The sequence below is a fragment of the Triticum dicoccoides genome, chromosome 7B (assembly GCF_002162155.2).
Source record: "Triticum dicoccoides isolate Atlit2015 ecotype Zavitan chromosome 7B, WEW_v2.0, whole genome shotgun sequence".
Taxonomy (NCBI): Eukaryota; Viridiplantae; Streptophyta; class Magnoliopsida; order Poales; family Poaceae; genus Triticum; species Triticum dicoccoides.
Genome location: NC_041393.1, coordinates 179,495,678 through 179,511,805, shown reverse-complemented (window position 1 = coordinate 179,511,805; position 16,128 = coordinate 179,495,678). Strand labels below are relative to the sequence as shown.

Below are 16,128 nucleotides of genomic sequence, written 5' to 3'. Positions count from 1 at the left end.
TGTTTATAGACTCTCAAAATAATATAAGTGAAGCATGAGAGTTCAACAATTTCTATAGAATGAAGCCACCGTCGTGCTCTAAAAAGATATAAGTGAAGCACATAGATTATTCTACTAAATCATGATTCATGTGTGTCCCTCTCAAAAGGTGTGTGCAGCAAGGATGATCGTGGAAAACTAAAAAGCAATGACTCATATCATATAATACGCTCCAAGCAAAACACATATCTTGTGGTGAATAAAAATATAGCCTCAAGTAAATTTACCGATGGAAAGAAGATGAAAGAGGGGATGCCATCTGGGGCATCCCCAAGCTTAGATGCTTGGTTGTCCTTGAATATTACCTTGGGGTGCCTTGGGCATCCCAATCTTAGGCTCTTGCAACTCCTTATTCCATAGTCCATCAAATCTCGACCCAAAACTTGAAAACTTCACAACACAAAACTCAACAGAAAACTCATGAGACCCGTTAGTATAAGAAAATAAATCACCACGGTTTGGTACTGTTGTGGACTCATTCATTATTTATATCGGTGTTATATCTACTGTATTCCAATTTTTCCATGCTTCATACCCCCCGATACTACCCATAGATTCATCAAAATAAGCAAACAACACATAGAAAACAGAATCTGTCAAAAACAGAACAGTCTATAGCAATCTGGAGACTTCGTATACTTATGTAACCCTAAAAATTCTGAAACATTAGGATAACTTGGGTAATTTGTATATCAATCTGGTGTAAAAAATTTAAATCAAAAGCACGTTTCTGTGATTTTTTTAAAATTATTTTACTGAGCGCAAATTTTTTCTGTTTTTCATCAAGATCAAAACAACTATCATCGTAAGCCATCCCAAAGGTCTTACTTGGCTCAAACACTAACTAAAACACCAAAACACAATTGCTAGAGAAGCAATAATGTGTATTTATTTAAAAAAAGAACCAAAAACAAAAAACACAAAAATAAAATTGGGTTGCCTCCCAACAAGCGCTATTGTTTAACGCCCCTAGCTAGGCATAAAACATAGATTTAGGTATTGTCATCTTTGGTATGCAATTCATAAGTAGCTCTCATAATAGATTCATATGGAAACTTAATTTTCTTTCTTGGAAAGTGTTCCATGAACTTCCTTAATGGAAATTGAAATATAATGTTTCCTTCTTTCATATCAATAATTGCACCAATTGTTCTAAGGAAAGGTCTATCAAGAATAATAGGACATGTAGGATTGCAATTTATATCAAGAACAATTAAATCTACGAGCACATAATTCCTATTTGCAACAATAAGAACATCATTAATCCTTCCCATAGGTTTCTTAATAGTGGACTCCACTAGATGCAAATTCAAAGAACACTCATCAAAATCACGGAAACCTAACACATCACATAAAGTTTTTGAAATCATTGAAACACTAGCACCCAAATCACACAAAGCAAAGCAATCATCATCTTTAATCTTAATCTTAATAGTAGGTTCCCACTCATCATAAAGCTTTCTAGGGATACAAACTTCCAACTCAAGTTTTTCTTCAAAAGATTTGATCATAGCATCAATGATATGTTTAGTAAAAGCTTTATTTTGATTATAAGCATGAGGAGAATTCAACATTGATTGTAACAAGAAAATAAAATCTACCAAAGAACAATTATCATAATTAAAGTCCTTGAAATCCAAAAGAGTGGGTTCATCACTACTTAAAGTTTTGACCTCTTCAATCCCACTTTTATCAATTTTTGCATTAAGATCTTTACTCTGAATCATTGGGAGGCCTTCTAGCTAAATCTATAATACCTAAATAGTTGATCCCCACTATCTTATTTCTCTTCACATGCAACCTATCCACCTCATCAGCCTATCCACCTCATCAACCTATCCACCTCAGCTATCCGGCCATGTCATCGGCTCTCTACAAAGTGTCTATTCGGTTTTTGTCCCATGGTTTGTTTTTCTGCCCGTTCAGTTTTCTGTTGCTAGCAAACTGGCAGCCCATTAGTCTAGCGTACATGGCAGCCCATTTGTTTCCAGTCATTTTGTTTTCTCCCGAAGAAAGTATACTTTTCCCCCTCAAATCTGCCTCGATGGATCAAATCCCCCTGAACTCCAAAACCGGATAAATCACCCCCTGAACTTTGTAAAACCGGATAAATTTCATCCCTGAGCGGTTTTGGAAAGAATTGAAGGTGGTTTTCTTATTAAGGATGCTGAATGGGCTGGTAATAATTGTTAGATTAATCTCTCCTCCAATGGGCCCAACGGCTCATTGGGCCCTTGACCCACGCCCTGATCGGGGGCGTCCAGCCCAAGCAAGGCTGGTGGGCCCCTATCGCGCAGTGCTATAAAGAGGAGGTGGGGACCAGGGCACAGGGTACGAGGTTCGTCGCCGCCACTGTTTCCCCACTCCTAACCCTAATCCGATCCAGAGGGCGGCACTGAAGCGATGGGAAGCGCCACCAGCCACTCCACCGCTGCCACTCGTGCACTTCTACACCGACCGTCGCTGCCCGTGCGCAGACCTCCAACGACGAACCAGCAATGGCCGGAACGCTAAGGTAAACACCCGAATACAGATTATATCCCACTGATCTACTCCTAGTTGATCCAGTAAGTCTATCAATAATCACTAACTAGGCAAGTAATGATGTTGACGTGGCAGTGAAAGATTCGCCATGAAATCCAGTCCTTGAGCAATCCATCAAGCTCCACCTCGTTGTACAGGTTCAGATCAATGCTGCAAGTCCCATGGTGATCTCGCCGATGTAGACGTCGCCGATATCGTCACTCCTGCCGCTGTCTTGCTGCACCTTGTCGCCGACAGCCTCCTTGTAAATCTTCTCACGCATGGCAGCAGCGGCAAAGGTCGCACACTGCCGGGAGGAACTCGTACGGCACCCACCCCGGTCGTGCTTCAGGCCGCTACTTGCATCTTTCCGCCTTCCCTTCTTTCCACTCCTCGAGCCTATGAGGTAAGCTAGCCGGGATTCTCTGACCAATCTGAGCACTGTCGTTCTATTAATCCGGTCTTTGCTTCCCTGTCAATTTTGTTGTTCATGTGAGGCGTCTAGGATTCACGTAATTTTCGTCATGCGATTTTGGTCCCAACTAAGTCCAAGTGCTATTACTTGCAGAGCCCCACTTGTTCACTGTGTAATCATCCTCGTTCCTTCCCGCCCGGCATCGTACGAGTTGCCAGGAAAGCAACACTCGCCCGAGCACGGCCGGCTTAGCGGAGGGGCCGGCCAGGGGAGGGCACGCGCGTTTGCGAAGCTGCAGGGTTGCGGCCAAGGGAGGTTGCAGGCTAGGCGCGCGGTGTGGCTGGGCGGGCGCGTGCACGGCCGATCTCGGCCATGGCCATGCCGGCCGAGCTCGAGCTCGAGCTCGAGCGGGGCGACGCCTACGAGTGAGGGAATCGGACAGGGAAGAAGGTAAGAGGGGCGCACGGGAGCTCGTAGGCGAAGTCAGGGCGGTCGGGGAAGCAACGGTGGTTAGGAATTTGACGCCGGCGGCCGGCGAACAGAGGCAAAAAGGAAGGTCGAGAAAATGGGGAAATTTAACCCCAAACCGTTCCTTGCCGCTGCCCAGTCAGCATCATTAACAGCCTAGTCGGTATCATTGGTAAGAAAACCACCTTCAATTCCTTTCAAAATCGCTCAGGGGTTACATTTATCTGGTTTTGCAAAGTTCAGGGGGTGATTGATCCGGTTTTAAAGTTCAGGGGCCGATCCTCTCTAATGAGAAGTGCTATACACACGACAGATTTCAGACGATTCACGCACGATGGTTAAATCCAGCCGGACATGGTATGAGCTAAAAGGGCACTGGCCGCTGGATTACAGGTCGTGCAAAGATCGTGCATGAGCATCGTGCATGGAGCAGTTTCGCTCTCTAATCCCCTTCGATCCTCCCGAACCCACGCGACTCATAACCCTCGTCGAAGGACTCAGGGAATCTCTCGTCCCAGCGCACGCCGCCAGCCTCCTCCACGCCACTGAGAGGAGCCCCGCTGCCGGATCTTCAACGCCGCCGCCACGGAGGGGAGGAGCCCCGCCGGTGAGAGGAGGAGCGCCGACGCCGCCGCCCGAGTCTGCCCGACGCCCCGACGCCTCAACGCCTCAACGCCGGTGTCACTCCTCCAGCATACTGGCCTTCTCCCCGGTGGTAAGTCATCGCCGCCCCGCCCCTCCCCTCCTCCCCCTTCCTCTCCCCGCCGCCATGGCTGCCACATCCCGCACGTCCTCCGTCCGCCTCGTCATCACCGGCAAGCTCGCCAAGAACGCCGTCTCCTACCCCTAACTCCACATGGACCCTAACCCTATCCGGCGAGATTGCCGTGATTTTCTGATGGTGATGGTGATTGCTCGTCGTACTGTAGGATTTGTTGAACATCTCGTGTTAATGGCCAAATTACTCTTTCTGAACCTGCCAATGTTGGCCTGTAAGCTACCATGTAAACAAGTAAATCAGTTTGCTCTTAGTGTATAGCTAATGAGCAGATAATGAGTTAAATTGTTTCCACTATCCTCTCAAGAGCTTTTGCAGATAGTGACTTGTTAAGATCTTGCAGGGAATTGCCTGTACTGTACAGTGTGTCTACGATGTCACTATCTATCACAACTGTTTCTTGCTTTGCTCCTTGTCAAGGAGAGCACAACCATTTCTAATTCTAGTGGATATGGTCATGTATATCGCTCAATATATATATGCTCTGCACTTTTTCTGGGGAACTAACTACTGACTCGCTTAATCTGACTTGACAATGTGATCATTAGTCGGCAACTTGGTATGTACAGGGTTTGCTGGAAGTGGATACTTGTACTTGATAACCAGCTGTCAGTGTTATGAATGTTCGACATATGCTTTCTCATTTGCTCGCTTTTGTAATATAGTCATATGATTAGAACATAAAATCCTCCCTTGTGATTTTGTGTTTACATAAATTGTATTCATGCTTGATATATATACCATTACCAAATTTTGGTGTTTATTGGTTTTTGAAATTGAATTCTGAAGCATGTCCGTTACTTGATTTGTCCTAATAGACTGATGCTTTTTTCTTGCAACACGCAACTCCCATGCATCTTACATTGTATTAGAACTACCCTGATTACATATGCAATTTGTATACTATATTTGGATGGATGCCAACCTGATTTTCAGTATAATTTGGTCATGAAATTTTTGGATGGATGTTCTCATATGAGATTTCTATGATGAGTAGTCGGATCACTCCTACATATTTGTGTGACATAGTACAACAATATACAGGATACAATCAAAATGAACATGCTCTCACAGGAACATGCATGCCGCAGTGTACAGGATAGGATGGCCTTGTGCTATCTTCTCCCTGTGTTCTCAACTTAGATATGTTCTTATTTTGATAGAATCCTACCGCTTGGATATCTTCTTATTTTAAGAGTAAATTTATTCCAGGGCCAAAGACTTGTCCATGTTCAATTTAGTATTGTACTGAACTAGTTTTGCCGTGACAATTGTGGCTGGCTGATGTATCTCTGCTGCTGACTCTGCTTATCTGCAAGTAGTAGTAGTTTCTGTGGTACTACTATATCTATATCAGTGACGATCTTACCAACACTGGCTTTTCTATTCATCTAAACTGAATACTGCCGTATCTTTTTAGAAAGTAATGTAAATGTTGTGTTCCAGTGCAATGACAACAAACTTGAGAGGCACTACAATTTGTTTTCAGCAGTTCCTCAGGCCAACAGTAATGTACAACAATGAAAAATGAGCCCATTCGAGGGAGACGTCATATTTTTTCTGTGTCACCTACAGATTGTGATGATTCGTTATAAAAAAATTGCTAGGTTATTATCTTCCAGTCTGTCTTTCATATACTCATACACACATCTATACATGGTTGATGTGCTCAAGTTATTTGTCAACATTCAGAATTATTTATCATAAGATTTAGATTATCTCACTTCATTTCTGTCATTCATTTATTATCTAGCTAGCTAGCATTTCCATTGAACTGAATCTATGTAATGGACCTTGCTAACTTATTCTCCCTCCATGGACCTTGCAGCCTCTTCCACGCTCAACCACCATCAGCCTCCTTAACCCCGACCGAAGAGCTGGCCTTTTCCCCGGTAAGATGTAACTTTTGGTTAATTCTCCACGAGTGTTGGTGGAACAATGCAGTAGGGATGTTTGTTTCTATAGTATATATGAATGATTGTGTGTCATCTTACATGCTGCTGGTATGTCTTATTTTGACAGAGGCCTGCTGCTTGGATTCTTGTTGGGGTGGACGAGTTGCGTCCATCTTGGGATCCAGTTGTCACGCCTAAATTCGGTAATATACACCAACTTTTTGGCCTCTTGACCTTATTTCTATCATGTCTTAACCGAAGTACTATATCCTACTTGATGGCTCTTGTAGTCTTACTATGTGTGTATGTCTTATTAATAATTTGCTTCAAGTCAAGTAAACCATTAAAATGTAGTTCTTATTTGTTGCTTCCTGATTCTAGTTTTAGTGCTGAGATGAACTCCAAGATTATCGATCGAATTAGGAAGAGGAGAAGCGAGGATGATGAAGATATGATGTCCTTTATTCTGCCCGTATTGCATCGAATGCGCAGTAGAGGGCCAATCGAGAGAACTCAGCGTCATAGCTCCATCTTATATGGCAAGAAGCGGGTTGATGATATCCTTACAGGCCATGTGAAGAATTGCCTAGTAGCTTATAGGATGGAGCCACGTATCTTCCGGGCTTTGGCATCTTACCTTAGAAGAGAAAATCTGATATCGGATAAAAGAATTAAGGTGGAGGAGAAGTTAGCCTTTTTCTTGTACATTTTGTCTTTGCAAAACTTGATGACTTGTATTCCATTCTTTTGTAATCAATCTTATTTTTGAGCAGTCTAAGTTTGATAAATCATTTCTTTTATATATACAGTCGTGGCCAGAAATTGCTAAGTTCCAGAATAAGCCCTTTCCCCTCTACGATAAGCTTGGTGATCTGTATGATGGTGAGTTACTGAGTTGAATGGATTTTCATTTCCTCTCTTTTTGTTGTCCTTTATAATGAATTTTCATTTCATTGCTGTGTGGCCTTTAATGACAACTTGGGTGTTTGTGCAGGGCATATAGCAGAAGGTAACTTCAATTTCACATCAACTGAGGTTACAGAAGTGAGTGATGGTGATCTCGAAGTTGAAAGAGAGAAGACTGCCTTCTCTTTTGACCTGAATCAATACGGTGATGATTTACACATGTATGATGATCCAAGAGATGCCGCCCCAAGTGATGGTCCAAGTGATGCTGCCCCAAGTGATGGTCCAAGAGGTGCTGCCCCAAGTGATGGTTCAAGAGATGCTACACAAAGAGGTGGTGCTGCTACTTCAAGCAACAAGCATGTGAAGGAATCAAAGAAGGGTAAGAAGCGTGATGATCCTATGGTGGAAGTGATGTCACAATATGTGGAGATCAAACGAAAGCAAGCGGAGGAGGAGTCTGCTCTATTGGTCGGGGCAAAAAATGCCCAAGAATTCTCCATCAGCAAGTGCATTGCTGTTTTGCACAAGATGGAAAGCATCCGCCGCGATGAACGAGCCACTGCCTACAAAGTGTTCAAAAGTGTTGAGAACCGTGAGATCTTTCTTAATTCTGCCGCCGAAGATGAAGAGAGTGCTGCAGTGTTTCTTCGGAGCGAAATGGCAGAGTTGACTCAACGTACTTAAGGTAAGCTACCTTACTCCATTTCTCTTTTGACATTTTGCCCCACTTCATGAAAACTAAGATTGTTGTTCTTGCTCCTGTGAACATCTATCTAGTTGATAATATAATATCTCATGAACCTAGTGTCACTATCATTTAGCACTCCCTCATTTTGTTGTAGTACGGCTAACAAATCAAATCAAATCTGCCAAGGTTTTTGGTGGTGCCGAGTTATTACATATGACAGAATCTGTCTAGTCTACATGTTTGAATCTGTCTAGAAAACTCTGGCAATTCTGTCTAAACTTATTTGTGCTCTGAAGCTCCTGGCAAAAAACTCGCACTATAGTTCATCTCATGGTTGTGTGCCTTGAGGCGAACCTGCACATACACACAACCCCATTTGCAGTATTTATAACAACTCAACTTTGTCTCTCCTGAACTCCTATATTTATTTTAAATCTGGGACTACTTCGTTCCACCCCTATATATAATACATAGGCATCAGGCGGTTTGCTGTTGGCGAAGTGTGGCGATGTTTTCATGTATTTGTATGGGTGTTGTGGCTTACATAGTTGCAGTGGTTTTTTCATATTGTAGCTCACTCTGCTGCATCTGCTCAAGATTATCTGCTGGCTGTTGCTTTATTTTGTTTTCTAAACATATGTATGACCTGCTGTATAACTTGCGTGATCTGATTCTATGTTTCACACGTACGTATAGTCTGCAAGAAAGCTAGCTGACTCCTTTCTCCGTTTTCTTTTTGTGGGGAAGTAACTCCTTTTTTTCCTGAAACTGAACGGTAGCTAAACTGGGAAGTTGGAATGTTTGGGTTTTATGTTTAACTGAACGACAGCTAACTTCGGAAGTTTGAATGCTTGACTTGAGTATGCCTTTTTTAAGAGAGTGCTTGGGTATGTGAACTGCAATGATGAGATTGGTGGCATGGCGATGCTTGTCCATCCTTGCTGCATCTGGGTGGCGGTGCTCGGAGCATGGATGTCGTTAGGCGTGGTGGCTTATTATTTTGTCATATAATGGACTTGTTCTTGAGCGTTGAAACCTCAACTCTTCATAAGTTATGGATGATGACCATTCTGTAGCTTAGAATACATAATTTTGCCAACAAACTTATTTCTTGTTTCTTGCTAGTAGTACAATGCTCCTACTACAAGTACAATACTCCTTGCTTGTTCTATTCCTGAAACTTGATGTACTACAGGCCTACTTATGTTCCAGAAGGCACTCTAATGTTCATCTAGCAAAACTTATAGTTATAAGTTATTCTGAAGGCACTCTAATATTCATCTCTTTTTGTTTCATCAGGTTCTCAAGCACCAAAAGAAGCAACAATAAACAAGCTGGAGGGATAACTTTCTCTCAGATTCTCAAAGATAGATGATCATGACACCAAAAGATGGATATATCTGTATGCGAAATTATAACTGATCTTGAGCTATTCCAGAAGTACTTGTGTTGCGTTATCTTTGCTGCAAAATTATGTTGGGGCTGTGATGAACTGTTGTTGCTGCGAAAGATCATGTTGTCATGATAAATTATGATTCCTGGGATTTGGGATTCGAAGTCATGTTGTTATGATAAATTATGATGTTGTGATGATATATTGATTTCGAGTCATGCAAAATTATGTTGCTGCTGGGAAAAACTACAGCTAAATTGTCCCCCTTGTAGCAACTTTTCTCATTTTTATTAGGTGGCCTTTACAATTCCGTAGCAAGGATACAAGGGAGTTAGTTACATTGTAAAGATTGAATTTTTAGATGTTCTATACCATATTATGTCAATTTGGCAAACCCTGCCTATCAAACAGAAATTTTAGACGAAGAGGATTGGGGATGGAGGGGTTTTGGGGATTCAAGGGGTTTTGAGGGGATTGGGTGGAAGGGAGGGATTCACCAAATCCTCCCAAATCCCCTCCTCCGAAATCCTCCCAAATCCCTTTGTGCCAAACGAGGCCTGAGGAAGAATTTGAGGGGAAAAAGTATACTTTCTTCTTTTCTCCCACTAGCGAACTGGCAATTAAAGTAGCCCACATCATAGATACTCACGAAATCCATGAGAAACGACTAGACGGGAACTAATCTAGGCGATCAAGAACCGTCTTCTCAGTAATTCACAGGAGGGGACGAGCTCGCTCGCTCCCGGAATCGAGAAGCGCACGTTTGCATGGGGATGCGGGATGTATCAGGTATTATGGGGTGTATAGCTAGCACAGACGCAAATTAAGTATTCCCTGCCATATAGGTAAAGAGCGGACCCACATGTAGAGCTTTCCGCCAGGCACGTGAGAGCCGCTGTGTCCTGTACCAGCCTGCTTGTTCGGTCAAAATGATATCCGTGACTGACGCCCGGCAGGTCGGTCGTCGATGGTGTCTCATCGCAATCATATTTTAAGGAGCCCCACATTTTTTAGATTTGCAGAAAAATCTTGCAACTTCCAAGGAAGCGACTATGGTAGAGATTTCCCCGAAAAAAGAAGAATAGAGATTTTTTCAGCTGGGCGACGAGCATATACCCTCGAGGATTCCGATAACTGGAGCTCCCAGCGCTGGCTTATATGCCATTCTACATCCGGAAACAAATGTACTTATGTGCCGATGGATAATTAGGCCTCCACCGCAAAAAAAAAGAAAGAATAAAAGAATAATTAGGCCTCCAAGCGCTGTCCATCAAAATGAACACACTAAATGTCCGTCCGCAGACACCGTTCAAATGTGTCAACGGATAGCGCTAGTAGAGCCAGACGTTGAACCATATACATCAACTGTTTGCTGTACATTTGATTTGGTGCCCAAGCTTATCTGCACCCCCGGTGAACGATAAAATAAAAATAGCAAAAATAATTCAACAAAACTGAAGAAAATTTGAATCCAGGATGATTCAGTGCGCCGGGTGCATGAAAAAATTCGTGGCTAAATGACATTTGAGGAGCTCATGAAAAAAAAGAGATCCGAAAAGTGTTGTTTTCAAAAGTTTCTCATAGGCCCAAAATTTGTCTTCTTTACTAAGAGCTACTGAAATGTCTAAACTCTACAAAATTTGGCACGGACTTCATGTACATGAGCATATCGCATCACCAAAAAAAAGATTTTAAAAACTATTTTAACTATTCCACTGTTCACCCATGGGTGCATATACACCCGAGAGCCAATATACCGCTTCCGTTAGATAGGAATTCCCTTTGGACATGGGAGTATATGCTCCTGCCATCAAAAAATATATTTCAAAATGTCAAAAAACTCCGGACACAAATTTGATACGCACATCTCAACATTGTATGTGCGCACGCCAAGTTTCATGAAAAACCGACATTTTATATGCCTTGTGTAAAAAAGACACAAAAAGTCTCATGAAAATCCTTTTTTTAACACTAAATTTTGTCTTTTTTGCATGTGACACAAAAATTGTCGGTTTTCTACGAAACGAGTTTGTATGCACTTAGAATGTCAAGATGTACGCGAGAATCATTTTGTCAGAATTTTGTTACATTTCAAAATATGTTTCAACACAATTTAAAATCCAGGAGCATATGCTCCCATGTGCCAAAACGCCACTCTCGTTAGGTAGAATTTTGATACATAAACTTGCACTGGATGTACACATATATACATAAACTTGAAATTGACATAAATCAATCCTACAACTTGTGTTTCAGATACTTTTGAGTACATTTATGTAATTGTCGTTAACTCTCCATCAATACCTTTTGCATATGAGCCGTTATGGTTCACACCCTATCATTTGGACAAAAGTTGTTATGTGAAAACATCTGCATATGAGCATCTTCTAAAAAATGGGCTCACGGAATTTTCCATAACCGATCGACCAGGAAAAATGGTGATGAGAGAAGCACTCACACAGTAAACCCGTGCAACACACATTTTAGATTGAAGACAATTTTCCGGATTAAATATATATAGCATTACATAACATTAACCAGAAATAGCATGTGGTGCAGTTGCTACTGCGGGACACGTGCGACACTCTTGAGTTTGAATCCAAAATAAAATATCACTTCAATTTTTTCAATCTAATGAAAAGTACCAAAATCAAGAAGAAAAAAACACTTGTTCAAACCTTGATGCAACGTTTTGGTTCCAAATCAATTATTCTTCTAAAGAGTATAAGTAACGTCTTTCTCCACTATTGACAGAAACTACCAGGTGGTGCAGCGGCTATCACTTTATTTTTGTATAATGGTTTTTCTTTCTTTCCTTGCTACTCACAGGTGGGACTCACACGTAGGTATTGAGCGTGTGCCAGCTGAATTAACATAGAGTTAACGAACACACCGGAAATGTAATCAAACGTACCCGAAATACATATTGTAAGGCCGGCTCGTATCATTTTTTCAAAATTTATGTATGAATCTACACCGAATGTAATTAACGACCAGGAGGCAAACTATAAAAATGTAATTGATTCTTCAATAAGCATCAGAGGGAGGGTATACAGAAAAAAAGGTCCAGTCAACCTGAGGTGTCGTATTAAATGGCCCCACCCCTTGTTGGACACCTCGTTCTATAGGACCTGTACCACCAGTCCAGCCGTACATCATGGTGGAATTCCTTCACGGCAATGCATCGTTCCGCCAAGTCGAGTATACGGTGCCACTACAGTGTATCCGCCATTTATCGCGCTAATACGAATCTGCATTTCCGGCAGTCATAACTGCCACCAGCCACGTGACCATGCTCCATTCGCTCTCATACCAGGAGCGCGCGCGCCCGAGCACGCTATCGCCGCTCGCCGTCTTCTCCCCTTCCTTGCATCTTTTTTTGCCCTCCCTATAAATTAGCTTGATCTCCATATGATCGCAATACTGCTTCTCCTTGCGATACATACAAATCATTCTAAAAGACCAGATGCATCGTATCCTCCATGGCTCCACCTCCACGGCTCTCACCGCATTTTCTCTAATGAACAAAGCAGTGCTTCGTCTGCTCATCTCATCTTCGGTCGCCACCGCCAGAATCCAGCTCTCAAAGATGTGGCTCGATCTCCGCGGAATCAGGCCTCAACCTATTCAGGTGGGGTATTCCGCCACGATCTTGACGAGGCATGGAGGGTGTCTCCGTCTGATGCGTGTTTATCGCCTTCAAGATTCTCCTTCAAGGGCGGACTACAACTGCGGCGCAGAGAGCATCGAGCGATGGTGTTTCTCCGTGACCAGGGTTGGCTGCAGGTGTTCTTCTACGTCTGCGGCTTCGTCGTCCTTTGCGTATTGTACTGTTGTAGGAGTACTACCTTAATACAAGTCCAGTAATACTGCGCGGTGTACCTTTCAAAAAAGAGAAGAGAAAGGTGTCGTCGGGGACCTGCAGCGCCTGACCAGTGCCCCACATCAGCTTCACCTAGCCGGGCGCCTCTGACCTTCCGCATCCGCTTCACTCGGCTGAGCCGCCCTCCACACTCCACTCCGCTCCATCGCAAGGCAACATGAACCTTGCTGCTTCCCGTCGTGAAGCCCCTTCGGTCCTCCCTTTGCTCTGGCATGAGCTCGGCGAGCCGGTAGGCGTGCCTTGCATTGGGCGAGGAAGAACATGGCTCTTTGCAGTTGGGATCTGCCTAATTAACTTGATCTTGCATATTGTAGGTACACAATCAGATACAACGTAATTAATCTAATCAGGTACAAAAGCATATTTTAATCACTGCTCCCAACAGCCAGAAGTCACAGGACCAAGGTTCAGTTAACCTGTTAACAAAGTTAATACATAACCTGTACCTCTTTTCTCTTTCCACTCCTCTGTTTCTAGCTTAACACAGCTTGGTAATGGCCAGCTGTACTTTCCGCACAACGTAACATTACCTTCACGTAATTGACCTCGGTCAGTCATGTTCCATACATGTTTTGAAATGCATAAGGCAGAAACTGCTCTGCCTTTTCTTTCAAAATAAAAGTTATTAAATAGTATACCTGACTTCATGCCCATATATTTGCAGCCAAGAAATTGTGATTTTGAATCCATCTCCATGGCTCATACCATGGATCATCACCTTGCCAAGATGAAATTCATGTGCCTTTACTTTGTTCTTTCATAGTCACCTGATTTTCCTTACTATTCATGCATTTATTATTCTGTTTATTCCATGCTTAAAGCGCTGGAATTCCTGTTATTTATTTCCCATGGTCATTGGCACCTTTAGTCCTAGAACATCTATAGTTTTCAGACATAGTTTTTCTTCTAGAGATTAATTTTATGTCATTGTTTCTGGAGGAACCCACCTTTTAAGTTAATTCAATATCTCTGCTCATTTGCTGCTCCTACTGCTTTGTTGGGATATGCTTACTGAATTGCTTAGCACAAGCTTTAACGCTGTGAATCAAACTAGCAGGTGTGCCATTAAATTTTTTTATTAAGCATTTGATAGCTCAAGTGGTGCTATTCCAGTGCACTTTTTAGTTTTCGATGGTGCTCTTGCCGATTGTCTTAATGCCTTAGACACTTTATTAAAAAGGGAAAGCTTGCAATTCCCTCTGCCCTCTTACCTCCATGTATGTGTACGTAGGTACCTTCTTTTTCCTGCTCAAGTAGCAGGTGATTGATATGTTGCTTTCACTTACATCGTCATTTCTTCCAGGCACCTTCTATTTTCTTTCAGCTGCAATATTAATTGATCTCTCCTCAAAATATTCATTGGTTCTGTCAATTGTGAAGTTCCATCTTCTTTACTTATATTCTACATGCACAATGTTACTGATCTTTGTCCAATCTCAGTGTACGATCTATCAGAATTTTGTATGGCTTGCATATAATGCCCAGACTCATTAGCCCATTCTAATATTTTGTAGAGATTTCATAGTAGGGATTTCATATTATCATTAGCTAGATGAAGCATGAGTACGGTATCATCCCTTCATGTCAAGTATCCGCTACTACTACCTGCATTAGCTTCACCTCAGAGCATACCCGTCTCATTTGGAAAGAGGAATATGTTCGTAGGTGTTCACACTAATTATTATAAAAGCTACCAGAGATGTTAAAACAAGAACAAACTAATGTTTTTGCAACACACCCTATTTTTACACTTGCTTTTATGTATGAACAACTTGGTCATATTATGTAGAGCTTATGTAATAACATGCAGAAGATATATTTACAACAGGACTCACATATAATACACAATAAGTAATGGGAATTTGTACATAACCTTTCATCGCATCTCCGTTTGAGAATCCGGCTCTTAGAGTGTTTATATACAATATTGTTAATGTAAATGATATGAGATTACTTATGCCATAAAAATATATTTGCTATCTTTATAATTATACTGCAAGTATTATGTCCATTCCAAAAAAATATCATCTTAAGATCATATATCCATCTTATTCAAACAAGTTATTTTATTTATGCATTACCACCTGGCGTAGGACTAAGAATTCCCGCAGCAACGCGCGGGGGAATCATCTAGTTTGACTCATCTCCAGTCCCACCTTTATAAAGATTTATATTAGAAAACAAAGATTCAATAGGAGCCACACCAATCACTTTAAGATCTTCATCATTATTTAAAAAATCCAGTTTAGCGGTCATCTTATTTACCAATTCAGTTTGTTCATCGGGAATTTGGCCCACTAAATTTTCAAGATGAGCAAAATGAGATTTAAGACCATATGAAGGAAAATAGACCCGGGGGCCATAGGTTTCACTAGAGGCTTCCCTCTTGAAAGAAAACATACCACTACTGTAGGATACTGCTAACGCGACACTACAATCAGAGACCCTTCGACGAAACTGTGTGCAATGCATTAGTCACAAACGGTGATGTAAAAAAATCGTCAAAAAGATGCAAAACGTTTGCGATGGCGGATACATCAAACATGGTTCAGAATTTAGTTGCGTGTGCGATCCGGGGCATACGGTTCAGTTCAATGAACTGTTTGCAATGAGGCAAAAGAACAGAAACGAGCATCCAGATGAAGGTGTGTGCGATATACGGCATACAGTTCACTCGGATGAATTGTTTGTGATTAGGAGGAACAAAAGAAACGGCCAGTCAGATCAAGGTGTGTGCGATAGAGGGCAAATAGTTCACTCGGATGAACTGTTTGCGTTGAGCGAAGATAACAGAGACGGTTCAATTTAACAAGATGTGTGTGATACATGGCAAACAGGCCTGTAATCAGAAATGTGTGCGAAGAACAATAATAACACAGACGCTTGCTGCTAATAATACGTGTGTGCTGTGCATTGGGATTGCATAAAAGACAACAACAACAACAACACACACACACACACACACACTTATAGGGACATGGTTGAATAACCAAATTAAACATCCAATTACATCGGCTACTACACACATGAAATTTCACACATCAAAATCAACTATATATTACATAAATAATTAACTAGGATAAACGATCATCTGATCATCATCTACTTCTTGGGACGCTTGTCGCTACTGCTCTGCT

General features: G+C 41.9%; 1 protein-coding gene across 1 annotated transcript; it reads left to right on the top strand.

Annotated features, from left to right (window-relative positions):
• Positions 1-3,865: 3,865 nt before the first annotated feature.
• On the top strand, positions 3,866-9,333 carry LOC119337779. The gene is made up of 7 exons (XM_037609963.1): positions 3,866-4,160; positions 6,052-6,115; positions 6,246-6,321; positions 6,500-6,794; positions 6,928-7,000; positions 7,113-7,712; positions 9,015-9,333. The coding sequence occupies exons 4-6, from the start codon at positions 6,513-6,515 to the stop codon at positions 7,709-7,711; spliced, it is 954 nt and encodes a 317-aa protein (XP_037465860.1). The 5' UTR covers positions 3,866-4,160; positions 6,052-6,115; positions 6,246-6,321; positions 6,500-6,512; the 3' UTR covers position 7,712; positions 9,015-9,333.
• Positions 9,334-16,128: the final 6,795 nt, after the last annotated feature.